Source organism: Humulus lupulus, chromosome 7, assembly GCF_963169125.1.
Source record: "Humulus lupulus chromosome 7, drHumLupu1.1, whole genome shotgun sequence".
In the NCBI taxonomy this organism is placed as follows: Eukaryota; Viridiplantae; Streptophyta; class Magnoliopsida; order Rosales; family Cannabaceae; genus Humulus; species Humulus lupulus.
Window position 1 is genome coordinate 198,429,740 of NC_084799.1, and position 14,344 is coordinate 198,444,083.

The 14,344-nt window shown below is 38.8% G+C and overlaps 1 protein-coding gene across 1 annotated transcript; it reads right to left on the reverse strand.

The window, feature by feature from the left end:
* Positions 1-13,161: 13,161 nt before the first annotated feature.
* LOC133792558 (uncharacterized) lies at positions 13,162-14,088 on the reverse strand. The gene has a single exon (XM_062230466.1). The coding sequence runs from the start codon at positions 14,086-14,088 to the stop codon at positions 13,162-13,164; it is 927 nt and encodes a 308-aa protein (XP_062086450.1).
* Positions 14,089-14,344: the final 256 nt, after the last annotated feature.

A 14,344-nucleotide genomic window follows, 5' to 3' on the forward strand; every position in this document is an offset into this window, starting at 1 on the left:
AAAAGTTTAGTAAATAATTAATAAATATTAATTATTAATTGGTTGGTGTCAATTAGTAATTATTAATTAAATTTTTAACAATTAAATCTTTATAATCTATGTTCCAATATTTTTATGTTTAATGATTATGGACTAAGATAAAAAAAAGAATGTAACTAATGTTGTCCCCGTATCAGGGAGCTTGTTAGCTAAAGTAAATTTGGTCATCAAAATCCATATCTAAATAAAAAACATGCAAATATAGTTGATGTATATGTTTAGAGACGTAAATTCCCCATTAATGGAATTAAGTGCACTTACTGTATATATCAACAACATCTTCATGATTTTGATTTAGATAAGGATTTTCATGACCAAATTTACTTTAGCCCACTTGCTCCCTGATACAGGAACAAAATTAATTACATTCTTTTTCAATCACTGGTCTACAGTCATTAATGATAGGATGTTGGCAGATAGATAATAAAGTTATATTTTATATGTTATTATATTAAAAGTTTATAAGTTAGGTTTTCAAATAATGTTATATTTGAATTCGAGATACGTGCTTTTTATTGTGCAGACTGAGATGACCGAGTGTCGAGCATCGCAGAGTACACCCCCTATATCATTTGTTGCTTCTTGTGTCGGCAATAATGTCGACGGTCAGTTCCTGCCTCATATGGATATTTTCAAGGATGTCGTTGGACCCCGCTTGCGTTATAAGAAAGTGTTTGGGGGGTTGCCTAGGTTGAAGGCAATTGGCGCAAAGAGGGAAACATCTTTGCCAACTTCTCAAATGTCCGAGCAATTTCCACCTGAAGTGGACACCATTTTGCAGCAAACTCAGGACATTATGCTAGAAAATGAGAACCTAAAGAAGTATACGACTAAACTTGAGAGTCGTCAACGGCGTCAAGATGTCATGCTCAGTGCTTTATTGAAGCAGGTTGGTGAATTGGCTCCTGGTTTTACTGTCGACTTACCAGAACAGGATCCGGATGAGGACGATGATGCTGACGGGAGCGGGGATGATGAGGCGGGCAGTACTCATTTGTAGAACTTTTTATTTATTTATTTAAAGTTTAATTTATTAGACATTTAATTTACTAAATTACTTTTATATTGTCATATTTGGTGGAGACAATAAATATTAATAGTTGTATTTTTTTATTTATTTATAAAATTTTAATTTTAATTTTATTTCTAATTAAATAATATTACTAAAAAATTAAATAATTATTAATATATTAAAATCAAAATTTATTAATTAATATTAATATGTTGAAAATCAAATTAGTAATATTATCAAAAATTTTATTTAAAAAAAACTTTTACCGACGCAAAATTACGTCGGTAAAAGTCTTAATCTTCACTACATATATCCACTTTTCCCGGTGCAAAAATGCGCCACTAAAAGACACATCTTTTATCGGTGCAATTTTGCGCTACTAAAAGAGTCATTTTTTGCCGGCGCATTTTTGCGATGCTAAAAGTGTTTTCCACAGCGTGACAAATAATTTTCCCAGCGCATTTTTTCATCGCTAAAAGATACCATTGTCGGCGCATTACATTTTGCGTCGGCAAAAGTGTCATTATCCATGGGGGAACGTCGTGGATCTTTGCTTGCACAAAATTGCGTCTGTAAAACCCATAGGTTGCGCCGGCAAAAGTAATGTTTTTTTCAGTGTTTGTTAAGAAAAAACAAATTAAAATTGCTGCATGTGTGTCACTTGGAGAAAAGGTAAACCCGAAGTGAAGTATCAAGACGAGTAGTAGTATAGTATCATCCTCCCACAGTCCCACTCATTGTATTTTTGTATTATATGGACTTCATGAATATAACTCTCGAAGCTCCCACGCAAACTTTGATAAATAAGATGCAGCGTTACTTGTATCCAATACAAAAGGAACAATTAATTAAGCCCTTATTTTAGTAGTTTCATGAGCATAATTATTTCAAAGAAGACAAAATAGATTACACACAATTAAAGGAATCTTTATGGCCTGTAATCTAGCTAGCTGTTGCATGTAGACATACAATAGACTCCTTTCCTTGTTATACCTTTATATATATATATATATATATACCATATATACCAGAAATACAAGTATTATACCATATATAAATATATTTACCAGACCATGGATGGAAGGGTTATTGCATAGATACAATAGATGATCTTGCCTGGTGTGTCTCATACTTGTACTTTTAATAATATCCTGGAGAGATGTCCACCAGCTCCAGCATCGCAACATTAGATAAAGAAGGCCTTTACTATCTCTATACATTTTAATTTTTTTTAATATTTATCTATATATTTGTCAAATATAATTATACTTTACAATTAAAAAATAATAATTATACTTTATTTTAAATTAACCCAAATTTATAAAATAAACTACAGTATAAACTAAATCAAAAATAATAAAACTACTCATTCTAAATACTGTAATAATAAAATAAATATAAAAATAACACATATATCGCAAAATTTGACAAATACATATCTAAAATGGATGTTAAAGGTCAAAGCTTTTAATCTGTACATTTTGGGGATTTCGAATTTGAGAACTCTAGGCAAGGCCCCTGCTTGCAACGACGAGAGAGAGTGAATGTTGTCGCACGTGTCGTCGGGGAAAGGTTTCCCAGTGTTCTACCATGGATGGACCAGAGATAAGGGAAGGATAGAGTTTGCTTAGGGAAGAAAGAGACAGGGGAAAAAGAGAAAATCAAAAGAAATTGATTTTTATATATTTTTTTTAAAAAATAATTTTTTATTTATTATATATCATCTTTATTAGTTTTTTTTAATTTTCAAATCATTTAAATATACAATGAATGACAAGGTACCAGAAAGAATTATTCATAATAATACCAAATGAATATGTACCTACCAAAAAGACCAATTTTGCTTAAAAATGTTATTGGAAACCTATATGAGAAATGTTATCTGAAAAAAATACATATATATATATATTTTTTGTCATGAGTATTATTAAAGCATTAAGTTTGGGTCTAATAATTTAAAGAAACCACGTAACGAAATGAAGTAAAAACTGAGTCTGAGAATTTATTGATCTTGTGGGATAGTGGTTGTATTATATATGACATGTATAATCATTCTCCGACTAACTGCGCATCTTTTAATATTTGGAAATTCAAGAGTGTTATGCAAGAAGCTCTGCGAAAAAAAGCTTATTATATATGTATTATACAAGGAGTTGGACTCAAAGCAAGTAGAAGTGGTAGACTAATAATAATAATAATGCATCACCATGAAACTAAGTAAATAAAGGCACTAAGACCTTCTTCGTAGTCTCATGCTGAGCTTAATTATTTATTACAAAGACCATACCTGGAATCAATATTGCCTGGAATGCAGCTGTTGCATAAAGACAATAGATCCCTTATTTATTAAGACAGTAGAACAGACCCCATATTATGCATATCTATGTACACCAGACCAACATAAAATAAGGATACGACAAATGGTTTGGTGTGTTTCAGACTTGCACTTTTAATAACCTGGGATGTCCATGTAGAGTCCAAGAACTTTACTTAGCTAATTGTTTAGTAGTATTATAGTATGTTTAGTGTTATCATTGTTACTTTGGATTTTTGGTTCAGACCGGGAGTTATTTGGACACTCATAGTAGTACTTATAGATTTTCTAAGTTTAACCTATAGTTTAAGAATATTAAGTATAACCTAAGGTTTGATTAATGTGTCTGATATTAAGGAATATATTATTATATTATAAGGTTTAGACATCAACCAATAGGATTTTAAGCACATGTTTTGAATGGTAATTAAGGATTAAGTATTTTTGAGGATTAAATTAAATAAGGGTAAAAGTTTGAATGTATAGGGTCAGTCAGCAGCTTTGAGCACGTTGAGGGCTTAGTCAAGGCTATTTAGTCCATTCAAACTTAGCTAAAAATGTGTAAACTCGTGTTTAAATATTCTGCGTATGCCGATATATCGCAGCTATAGGGGGCGATATGTCGCAGCACGTAGATACGGAAAACACGAATCGATGCACGGTTGCCTCGGGAACAAAGGTCCAGGCGATATATCGCCTATAGGGGGCGATATATCGCCTCCACCAGCATGTTTTCAAATTCATTTGAATTCTTTTCCCTTCAGCCATTCAAACGCCTTCAACAGTCCAGCATCTTCTGAACGAGTCTTCAGCCTCTGCTGAACGATTATTCAAATGATTTTCACTTAAAAAGCCATTATTTTTATTCAAGTAAAATCAAGATATTTTCATTCCCAAACTCTATAAATAGGACCTAGTACCCAGCCATTATTCACCATTTGCTCTAAGTTCAGAGGCTGCTAGTGTTAAGTGAGTGAGAGAGTGTAAACACTTGGTTTGGGGAAAAACTATAAGCTTAAACATCATAAGCTTATCAAACACTTGGGAAGTAAGTGAGTGCTATAGTATTTCGATGGATGTTAGATTGATCTTGCAATCTTTGAGGTAAACCCAAAACTCTAGTCCTTTCTGTATTCTATGTTATTTCTTTCTCAAAACCTTCTACTCAGTCCCCTAACCTTATTCTTATTTTTGGTTAGGGAATCCAAGTTCTTAAGCACTTAGTGGTGGTAAGCATATTTTCGTTTAATGGTTTAGTCTTCCTATTCTCTTTCATTTCATCTCCTTTCTTTAGACTCACCCTTGTTCATTGTGGTTTTAGGAGTGTTCCAAAAGTCCTAACTCAGTCCATTTTATCCCGGTAACTTTGGTAAGGAAAATAGGCTAGAATTAATATGTTATGTGTTTATGTTATCTATATGTTTATGTTATTAAAAGTGTTATGATATGTATATGTGTATGTAGGCTTGGGCATATGACCCATATGACTAACAAGACCCCAAATGGGTTATGGGCATATGACCTACTTAGCTAGTAGGACCCCATTAACCCCATGGGCATATGCTTGTTTAGCCTATGGGACCCCAAGTAATAATGGCCATTATAATAAGTGTATGTTATATGTATTATGTTAAGTCTTTATGTTTTCTTATGAAATTATGTATGTGACTTTGTGTTAGATTTTCCTTACTGGGCATTAGGCTCACTCCTTTCTGTTTATGTGCAGGAAAATAAGTTTAGAGGTGGTAAGATTCGTGACGCTTGGAGGATGTGTATCGATGATGAATGGAGTCAAGGGGCCGAGCGTTATCGATTCGAGGATGTAGTCTCCTTTTTGTGTGACTTTTTATGGTTTTACATGTATTTTCCGCATTATTATGAAATGTCTTTTATTTTAAATCTTGTTTTGTTTTAAAGACAATGGGATCCCAAAATCCTTCTTAGTATTCTGTTTCTTTGTAAATAACTCTTATTTTCAAGTTACTCAATAAATTATGGTATTTTCGTAAAATGTAAGCTTTTATGTATAGTTTCGATAATGGTCCAATTAGTCTAGATTAGTGGGTCATTACAGTTGGTATCAGAGAAAACGGTTCCTTCGCATGAAGTTCTCCTCGATACACATGCTCAAAGCTCCGAATCGGACCGCCAAGTAAGTGTTTAAGTTACAAGTTACAAGTTACTTTGTCTATGTGTATAGCTAACAACTTTAGTGTTTATGTTTCAGTTAAAAATGAATGGAGCTTTAACCTACCAAGATATCCGAGCCATTAAGGCCTTAAAAAGAATAAGGGAGCCAAGAAACACCGTAGGAGCCTTAGAAAGGATTACACGAAGGTTGCTTTTGTTTCACCAAGCAATAGGTGGCCTTCAAGAGGCTAAACAAATAATGCTAAGATCAACAGAACAATATGTATTAGTGATTAGGTTGTTTAAAGATTTCCATCCTGTAATAGCAGCCTTAGAAGAAATATGGGAAGAAATGAATGATGAGGATGAATCACCATTAGCAATGAGATACTATTTCCTCTTAGTTAGGTTCACCGCAAAATTTGAATTTCAATTCACCAAGGAGCAAAAGAATAGGATTCTCACAAACCTTCCTAGAGGGCATTTTGATGCTCATGATAATGATGACTATGAGGCTATAGATGATGATATGTTAGATGACGGATCGGATGTAGAAGATCCCGATTTTTAGATTAGTAGTTTTTATTTGTTTTATTTACTTTTATGTTATGATTGTAATAAGTGAAATTGTTTTCCAAATGAATAAACATGCTATTTGAATATCATGTGTGAGTTTGAATTTTTTCACAATCATAATAAATACTAAATAAAATGAATAATGACTGAGTTCGGTGAGGGTGGATACGAATCAATGAACCTGGTTTCCTTGTTGAGAGTTAGGGGGCCTTAGTAGTGGGAACGATTTTACTGATCCCAGCCCTCCCTCAATATGGTTAACTTTGGAACAAAGATAAGTTTCGAGCCTGAGAATTAAGTCATATAGGATGATTAGAAACACACTTAGAAAATAAATATGACTTGTTTTTCTAAGTATAGAAACCCACTCTAATAATAAATAAAGACCTATATAATTTTTCATAAAAAGTCATAATAAATAGGTCCGAGATATGTTTGTTTTAGAATAAGTTTTTGCCTTAGAGCCTATTAGGAAAAAGTTCTAACATGTTTCTTTTAACTGTTAGAACTCTGCTACGATGTCTCTCCGAAGATCAGCTCGCACCAACGGGAACGCTTCCAACGATGTTCCAGCGACCAATGCGGTCCCTACCGTTCGCCGAAGGAGAGTACGTGTTACTGCTCGCCGCAACGCACCGGCACAGCCAGCTGACAACACTGCAGAGATTGCCAGACTACGACAGCAAGGCGAGGAACTTCTGCAGCAACAACGCCAACAGGCTCAATCTCAGCCTCAGCCTCCGCCACAGCCGCAGCCGCAGCCACAGCCAATGGCCCCAGCACCCCAACAAGTTGGTCCGTATGGGGGATGGCCTATGACGAACTACGCTCCTTATCCTGTTCAGCACATGGAGCCAGTGTACGAGAGGTTCCGCAAGCAGCACGCTCCGAACTTCGAAGGGACTACGGACCCCTTTGAAGCAGAAGAATGGCTAAGGAATGTGGAGCCGATCCTAGCCCACATGAACCTTAGTAATGCAGACCGCATATCCTGCGTCTCATCTTTGCTCAAGAAAGATGCCAGGATATGGTGGGACTTGGTCCAGCAATCCCACGATGCTGCCACCATGACGTGGACCCGATTTGTGGAGCTCTTCCACAAGAAGTACTACAATTCAGCAGTGCTTGCTACGAGAGTTGAGGAGTTCACCAATCTGAAGCAAGGGAATTTAACAGTGGCGGAATATGCTCGTCAGTTCGATCGCTTAGCGAAGTTCGCAGCAGAGTTGGTTCCAACCGACTATCTAAGGGTGAACAAGTTTGTTAGAGGACTTCGCCCGAAGATCGAGATGGGGGTTAAACTAGCAAACCCGGGAAACACTTCATATGCCGACGTTCTTGAGACGGCAATTGAAGTAGAAAGGTTGCAAGCCAACGTGAGCAAAGAAGAAGCCAGCAAGCCGGAACCTAGGCAGCAGAGCCAACCTCAGGCCAGTCGGAACAACAATCAGTCCAGCAACAGTCAGTCCAACAACAACGGTAACGGACAGAAGAGAAGGCATCCTGACAACAAGCAAGCCGACAACAATAAAAGGGCACGACCAAGTAATGGGGGAAATAGGTCGGGCTACGTGGAATACCCGCCATGTGCCAAATGTCAGAAGAAGCACCCCGGAGAATGCCGTGCCAACACCAAGGAGTGTTTCAACTGTGGTCAAGAAGGGCATCGTAAAAGAGACTGTCCTCAGCAAAAGCCGGAAGGAAAGAAGGACGAAAAGATGGTTCCTGCTCGGGTTTTTGCCTTAACCCAAGGAGAGGCGGATGCTAGCAACAAGGTGGTCACAGGTCAGGTTTCCATCCTCAATAAATTATGTCATGTATTATTTGATTCGGGAGCCACCCATTCGTATATTTCGTTAGGAATGATAGATAAACTAGACAAACCTAGTGAAAGATTTAGAACTAGGTTTGCAACCGAGTTGCCTTCGGGCAAAGTAGTTCGATCATCACGAATTGTACGAGGCGTACCAATCAAGATTGAGGACAAGGAACTAGAAGGAGACCTGATAGAGCTGGTAATCAAAGACTTCGACGTCATACTAGGCATGGATTGGCTAGCACGGCATGGCGCAACGATCGACTGCAGACGCAAGAAGGTGACATTCGATACTCCTGACGGCCAGAAACTGTGCTTCATGGGACAAGCTTCAGGACTACGCACACCGTTAGTATCATCTCTCAAAGCTCAGAGAATGATGGAGAAAGGATGTCAAGCATTCTTAGCCAACATCACGAATGTGGAGAAGGAGACATCACTCAAAGTTGGAGATGTTCGAGTCATACAAGAATTTCCAGAAGTTTTCCCCGATGACTTGCCAGGATTGCCGCCAACTAGAGAAATAGACTTCACGATAGAATTAGTACCGGGCACCGAGCCTATCTCTAAGGCACCATACCGGATGGCACCTACGGAACTCAAGGAGTTAAAGACGCAGCTACAAGAACTCCTAGACTTGGGTTTCATTAGGCCAAGCCATTCACCATGGGGAGCTCCGGTACTATTCGTGAAAAAGAAGGACGGAAGTATGCGCATGTGCATAGACTACCGTGAGCTGAATAAAGTAACGATTAAGAACAAATACCCGCTACCTCGGATTGATGATTTGTTTGATCAACTCCGAGGCGCGACTGTATTCTCTAAGATCGATTTACGGTCCGGGTATCATCAGCTCAAGGTAAAGGGGGAAGATATTCCTAAGACAGCCTTTAGGACTCGTTATGGACATTACGAGTTCTTGGTTATGTCTTTTGGTCTTACTAACGCACCAGCCGCGTTTATGGACTTAATGAATAGGGTCTTCAAGGACTACTTGGATAAATCCGTCGTTGTGTTCATCGACGACATTTTAATTTACTCCAAGGATGAAGTGGAGCACGAGGAACACTTGAGGATAATTTTGACGCGATTGAAGGAGCACCAACTCTACGCGAAGTTCAAGAAATGCGAGTTTTGGCTCTCACAAGTGGCGTTCCTCGGGCACATCATATCGAAAGACGGAGTTGCAGTAGATCCATCGAAGGTAGAGGCCGTGAAAGATTGGCCTAGACCAAAGAACGCGTCGGAAGTAAGAAGCTTCTTAGGGCTAGCAGGTTACTATAGAAAGTTTGTAGAGGGCTTTTCTAAAATAGCCACTCCACTCACCAACCTGACCCGGAAGCAACAAAAGTTTAACTGGAATGATAAGTGTGAGGAAAGCTTCCAGTTGCTTAAGGATAAGCTTTGCTCAACACCAGTACTTAGTGTCCCAACACCCAACGACAAGTTCGTTGTCTACTGTGATGCATCAAAGTTAGGATTGGGATGCGTACTGATGCAAAATGACAAGGTGATAGCCTACGCGTCACGTCAGTTAAAGGAGTATGAACAACGCTATCCAACTCACGATATGGAGTTGGCAGCGGTGGTCTTTGCGTTAAAAATCTGGCGCCATTATCTTTACGGAGAACGGTGCGAGATTTATACGGACCACAAAAGTTTAAAATACTTCTTTACTCAGAAGGAGCTTAACATGAGGCAGCGCCGGTGGTTGGAATTAGTAAAGGATTACGACTGCGAAATCCTATACCACCCGGGGAAGGCAAACGTAGTTGCCGATGCACTTAGCCGAAAAAGTTATGGGAACTTAGCAGCCTTATCCGGAATAGAAAAGCCACTGCAACAGGAGCTTATCAGTGCCGGAATAGAAGTGGTTGTAGGCAAGTTGGCTAACTTGTCTATCCAATCGAATCTGCTAGAAGACATACGGAATGGTCAGAGACATGATGATTCACTAGCAACGCACATGGATGCAGTCAGAGAAGGCAAGACTACAGATTTCTCAATATCCAGTCAAGGTTTATTGAGATATAAGGATCGAGTATGCGTGTCAGACGATCAAAGTATTAAGAAGACGATCCTAGAAGAAGCGCACAACACCCCATACTCGGTTCATCCAGGGTCTACCAAGATGACTCATGACATCAAGGCAGTCTATTGGTGGCCAGGGATGAAGAAGAACATAGCGGAATATGTATCTAAGTGTCTGGTATGCCAGCAAGTGAAGGCGGAGCATCAGCGGCCTGCAGGATTATTGCAACCGCTTAGCATACCAGAATGGAAGTGGGACGATATAGCCATGAACTTTGTGACGGATCTGCCAAAGACGAATAAGCAGCATGATTCCGCTTGGATAGTAATAAATAGACTAACCAAGTAGGCTCATTTCCTGCCTGTTAAAACTTCATGCACGGCAGACCAATATGCAGACATCTACATCCAAGAGATTGTACGATTGCATGGAATCCCCAAGACGATAGTGTCAGATAGAGGATCAGTATTTACGTCAAGATTTTGGAGAAGCTTATAGCAAGCCATGGGTACTGAGTTAAGCCTTAGTACAGCTTTCCATCCTCAGACAGATGGGCAGCTGAGCGTACGATTCAGATCTTAGAGGATATGCTATGCGCGTGTATACTTGATTTTGGAGGATCGTGGAATAAGTACTTACCACTGATCGAGTTCTCGTACAACAACAGCTACCAGTCAACGATCGGAATGGCACCTTATGTGTTGCTATATGGAAGAAGGTACCGATCACCGTTGCACTGGGACAAGGTAGGAGAAAGGCAGCTTAAGGCTCGAAGCTGTTAGACAAGCTTAAGAAGCAGTAACGCTTATTAGACAGCGTATGCTGGCTGCTCAAAGCCGTCAGAAAAGCTATGCGGATACCAAGCGACGCGATGTGGAATTCCAAGTTGGAGATCAAGTCTTCCTGAAGATATCTCCTATGAAGGGTGTCAAGCGGTTCGGGAAGAAAGGCAAGCTCAGTCCCCGATTCTTAGGTCCTTTTTGAGATATTGGACAAAGTGGGACCAGTTGCGTATAGACTAGCCCTACCGCCAGCACTAGCCGATAGTCACAACGTCTTCCACATCTCGATGTTACGCAAGTATGTGTCAGACCCATCTCACGTCCTCAAGTACGATACCATAGCACTCCAGAAAGACTTAAGTTACGAGGAACGACCGGTTAGCATCCTAGATAGGGGGATGAAGCAGTTACGGTCCAAGAGCTTTCCTATAGTTAAAGTCCTATGGAGCAATAGTTCTGAACGCGAGGCAACGTGGGAGTTGGAAGAGGACATGCAGAGCCGGTATCCGGAGTTATTTGGTAAGTAAATTTCGAGGACGAAATTCTTTTTAGTAGGGGAGAATTGTAGAGTCCAAGAACTTTACTTAGCTAATTGTTTAGTAGTATTATAGTATGTTTAGTGTTATCATTGTTACTTTGGATTTTTGGTTCAGACCGGGAGTTATTTGGACACTCATAGTAGTACTTATAGATTTTCTAAGTTTAACCTATAGTTTAAGAATATTAAGTATAACCTAAGGTTTGATTAATGTGTCTGATATTAAGGAATATATTATTATATTATAAGGTTTAGACATCAACCAATAGGATTTTAAGCACATGTTTTGAATGGTAATTAAGGATTAAGTATTTTTGAGGATTAAATTAAATAAGGGTAAAAGTTTGAATGTATAGGGTCAGTCAGCAGCTTTGAGCACGTTGAGGGCTTAGTCAAGGCTGTTTAGTCCATTCAAACTTAGCTAAAAATGTGTAAACTCGTGTTTAAATATTCTGCGTATGCCGATATATCGCAGCTATAGGGGGCGATATGTCGCAGCACGTAGATACGGAAAACACGAATCGATGCACGGTCGCCTCGGGAACAAAGGTCCAGGCGATATATCGCCTATAGGGGGCGATATATCGCCTCCACCAGCATGTTTTCAAATTCATTTGAATTCTTTTCCCTTCAGCCATTCAAACGCCTTCAACAGTCCAGCATCTTCTGAACGAGTCTTCAGCCTCTGCTGAACGATTATTCAAATGATTTTCACTTAAAAAGCCATTATTTTTATTCAAGTAAAATCAAGATATTTTCATTCCCAAACTCTATAAGTAGGACCTAGTACCCAGCCATTATTCACCATTTGCTCTAAGTTCAGAGGCTGCTAGTGTTAAGTGAGTGAGAGAGTGTAAACACTTGGTTTGGGGAAAAACTATAAGCTTAAACATCATAAGCTTATCAAACACTTGGGAAGTAAGTGAGTGCTATAGTATTTCGGTGGATGTTAGATTGATCTTGCAATCTTTGAGGTAAACCCAAAACTCTAGTCCTTTCTGTATTCTATGTTATTTCTTTCTCAAAACCTTCTACTCAGTCCCCTAACCTTATTCTTATTTTTGGTTAGGGAATCCAAGTTCTTAAGCACTTAGTGGTGGTAAGCATATTTTCGTTTAATGGTTTAGTCTTCCTATTCTCTTTCATTTCATCTCCTTTCTTTAGACTCACCCTTGTTCATTGTGGTTTTAGGAGTGTTCCAAAAGTCCTAACTCAGTCCATTTTATCCCGGTAACTTTGGTAAGGAAAATAGGCTAGAATTAATATGTTATGTGTTTATGTTATCTATATGTTTATGTTATTAAAAGTGTTATGATATGTATATGTGTATGTAGGCTTGGGCATATGACCCATATGACTAACAAGACCCCAAATGGGTTATGGGCATATGACCTACTTAGCTAGTAGGACCCCATTAACCCCATGGGCATATGCTTGTTTAGCCTATGGGACCCCAAGTAATAATGGCCATTATAATAAGTGTATGTTATATGTATTATGTTAAGTCTTTATGTTTTCTTATGAAATTATGTATGTGACTTTGTGTTAGATTTTCCTTACTGGGCATTAGGCTCACTCCTTTCTGTTTATGTGCAGGAAAATAAGTTTAGAGGTGGTAAGATTCGTGACGCTTGGAGGATGTGTATCGATGATGAATGGAGTCAAGGGGCCGAGCGTTATCGATTCGAGGATGTAGTCTCCTTTTTGTGTGACTTTTTATGGTTTTACATGTATTTTCCGCATTATTATGAAATGTCTTTTATTTTAAATCTTGTTTTGTTTTAAAGACAATGGGATCCCAAAATCCTTCTTAGTATTCTGTTTCTTTGTAAATAACTCTTATTTTCAAGTTACTCAATAAATTATGGTATTTTCGTAAAATGTAAGCTTTTATGTATAGTTTCGATAATGGTCCAATTAGTCTAGATTAGTGGGTCATTACAGTCCACCAGCTCAAGCTTGGCCACATCAGACAGGTCCGGCGCAGAGGCAATGAGACACTCTCTCTTGCTGTCCGGGGAACGACTCTTGCAGAACATCTGGTTTCCATTATTGCGGTATGCGACTTCGTTCTCGTCGAGTTTGACAGGAATGAACAGTGTGTTTTGGTCTATGTCGTCGGCGGAACAGTCGCCGGAGGCAAAAATCCAGTTGGATGTGCTGCTGCGCTTCCAGAAAGTTCCAGTCGAAAGGGATTTTATCCGGACATATCCATCGCTAACATGGATTATCTGATGTGCTACAGTTTTGTCGCTGAGTGCAGTGGTACTGAACTGCAGATACGTTAAGCCATCAATCGTAGTGGCGGTGAGATATTTCTTGTCGCTGCTCCGCCTGAAGGCCACAGTTTCGGGAATTATCGACTCCCAATCGAATACTTTGTACACATCGCACTTGTCACGGTCTTTCTGGTCTGATCCTGCGAAAAGACCATCTGTGTAAGGCTGATGCGCTCTCCAGAGACAAGCATGGTGCTTGGATTGGACGTGGACAAATCGGAAATGATTTTCCTTTCTGTAGTCGTCCGCTTTGATAGGCTGGAACATGGTGCATGAGAATGTGTCCTCGTCTTCTACGGGTCTATTTGCCGCTGCAACAATCCATAGATGATTTGGACTTAGCCGTGTCAAGTACTTCATGTTGTAACAGCACCGAATGTGGACGAATCTCCGGTCTGTCTTCGCTGTCACTAGTTCGAACTTTGCCAAAGGACTCTCCATGTCCTCTCCTCGAAAATTCAGAAACGTTTCCGGCAACTCGGTTTGGGAACTTGTTTCTTTTGTCACCTTCGTCAAGTATTTTCCGTTGTATGCGGATTTGAGTACAACAAACCTTGGCAATGGAGACATGTTGAGTATTTTCTCTTACCGAGTACAACAAACCTTTGTCACTCTTCTTTACGGTCTACTTGTATCACTGAATGTATTGTATGTTTGGTTTGTTAAATATTTAGAAAATTTAAAGTGGAATATTGTAACTTCAAATATTGACTTCATAACTGGAAAAAAAAATGTTAATTTTATTGAAAAAAATATAAGATATTTTTAGACTATTGATTGATGAACAGATGGTTTAAAATTTAGTAGCACATGCCCCAGAAATATA

Bases quoted from the DNA above. Each gene is read 5' to 3' on its own strand.
- LOC133792558 (XM_062230466.1), bottom strand. From the start codon at position 14,088: ATGTCTCCATTGCCAAGGTTTGTTGTACTCAAATCCGCATACAACGGA.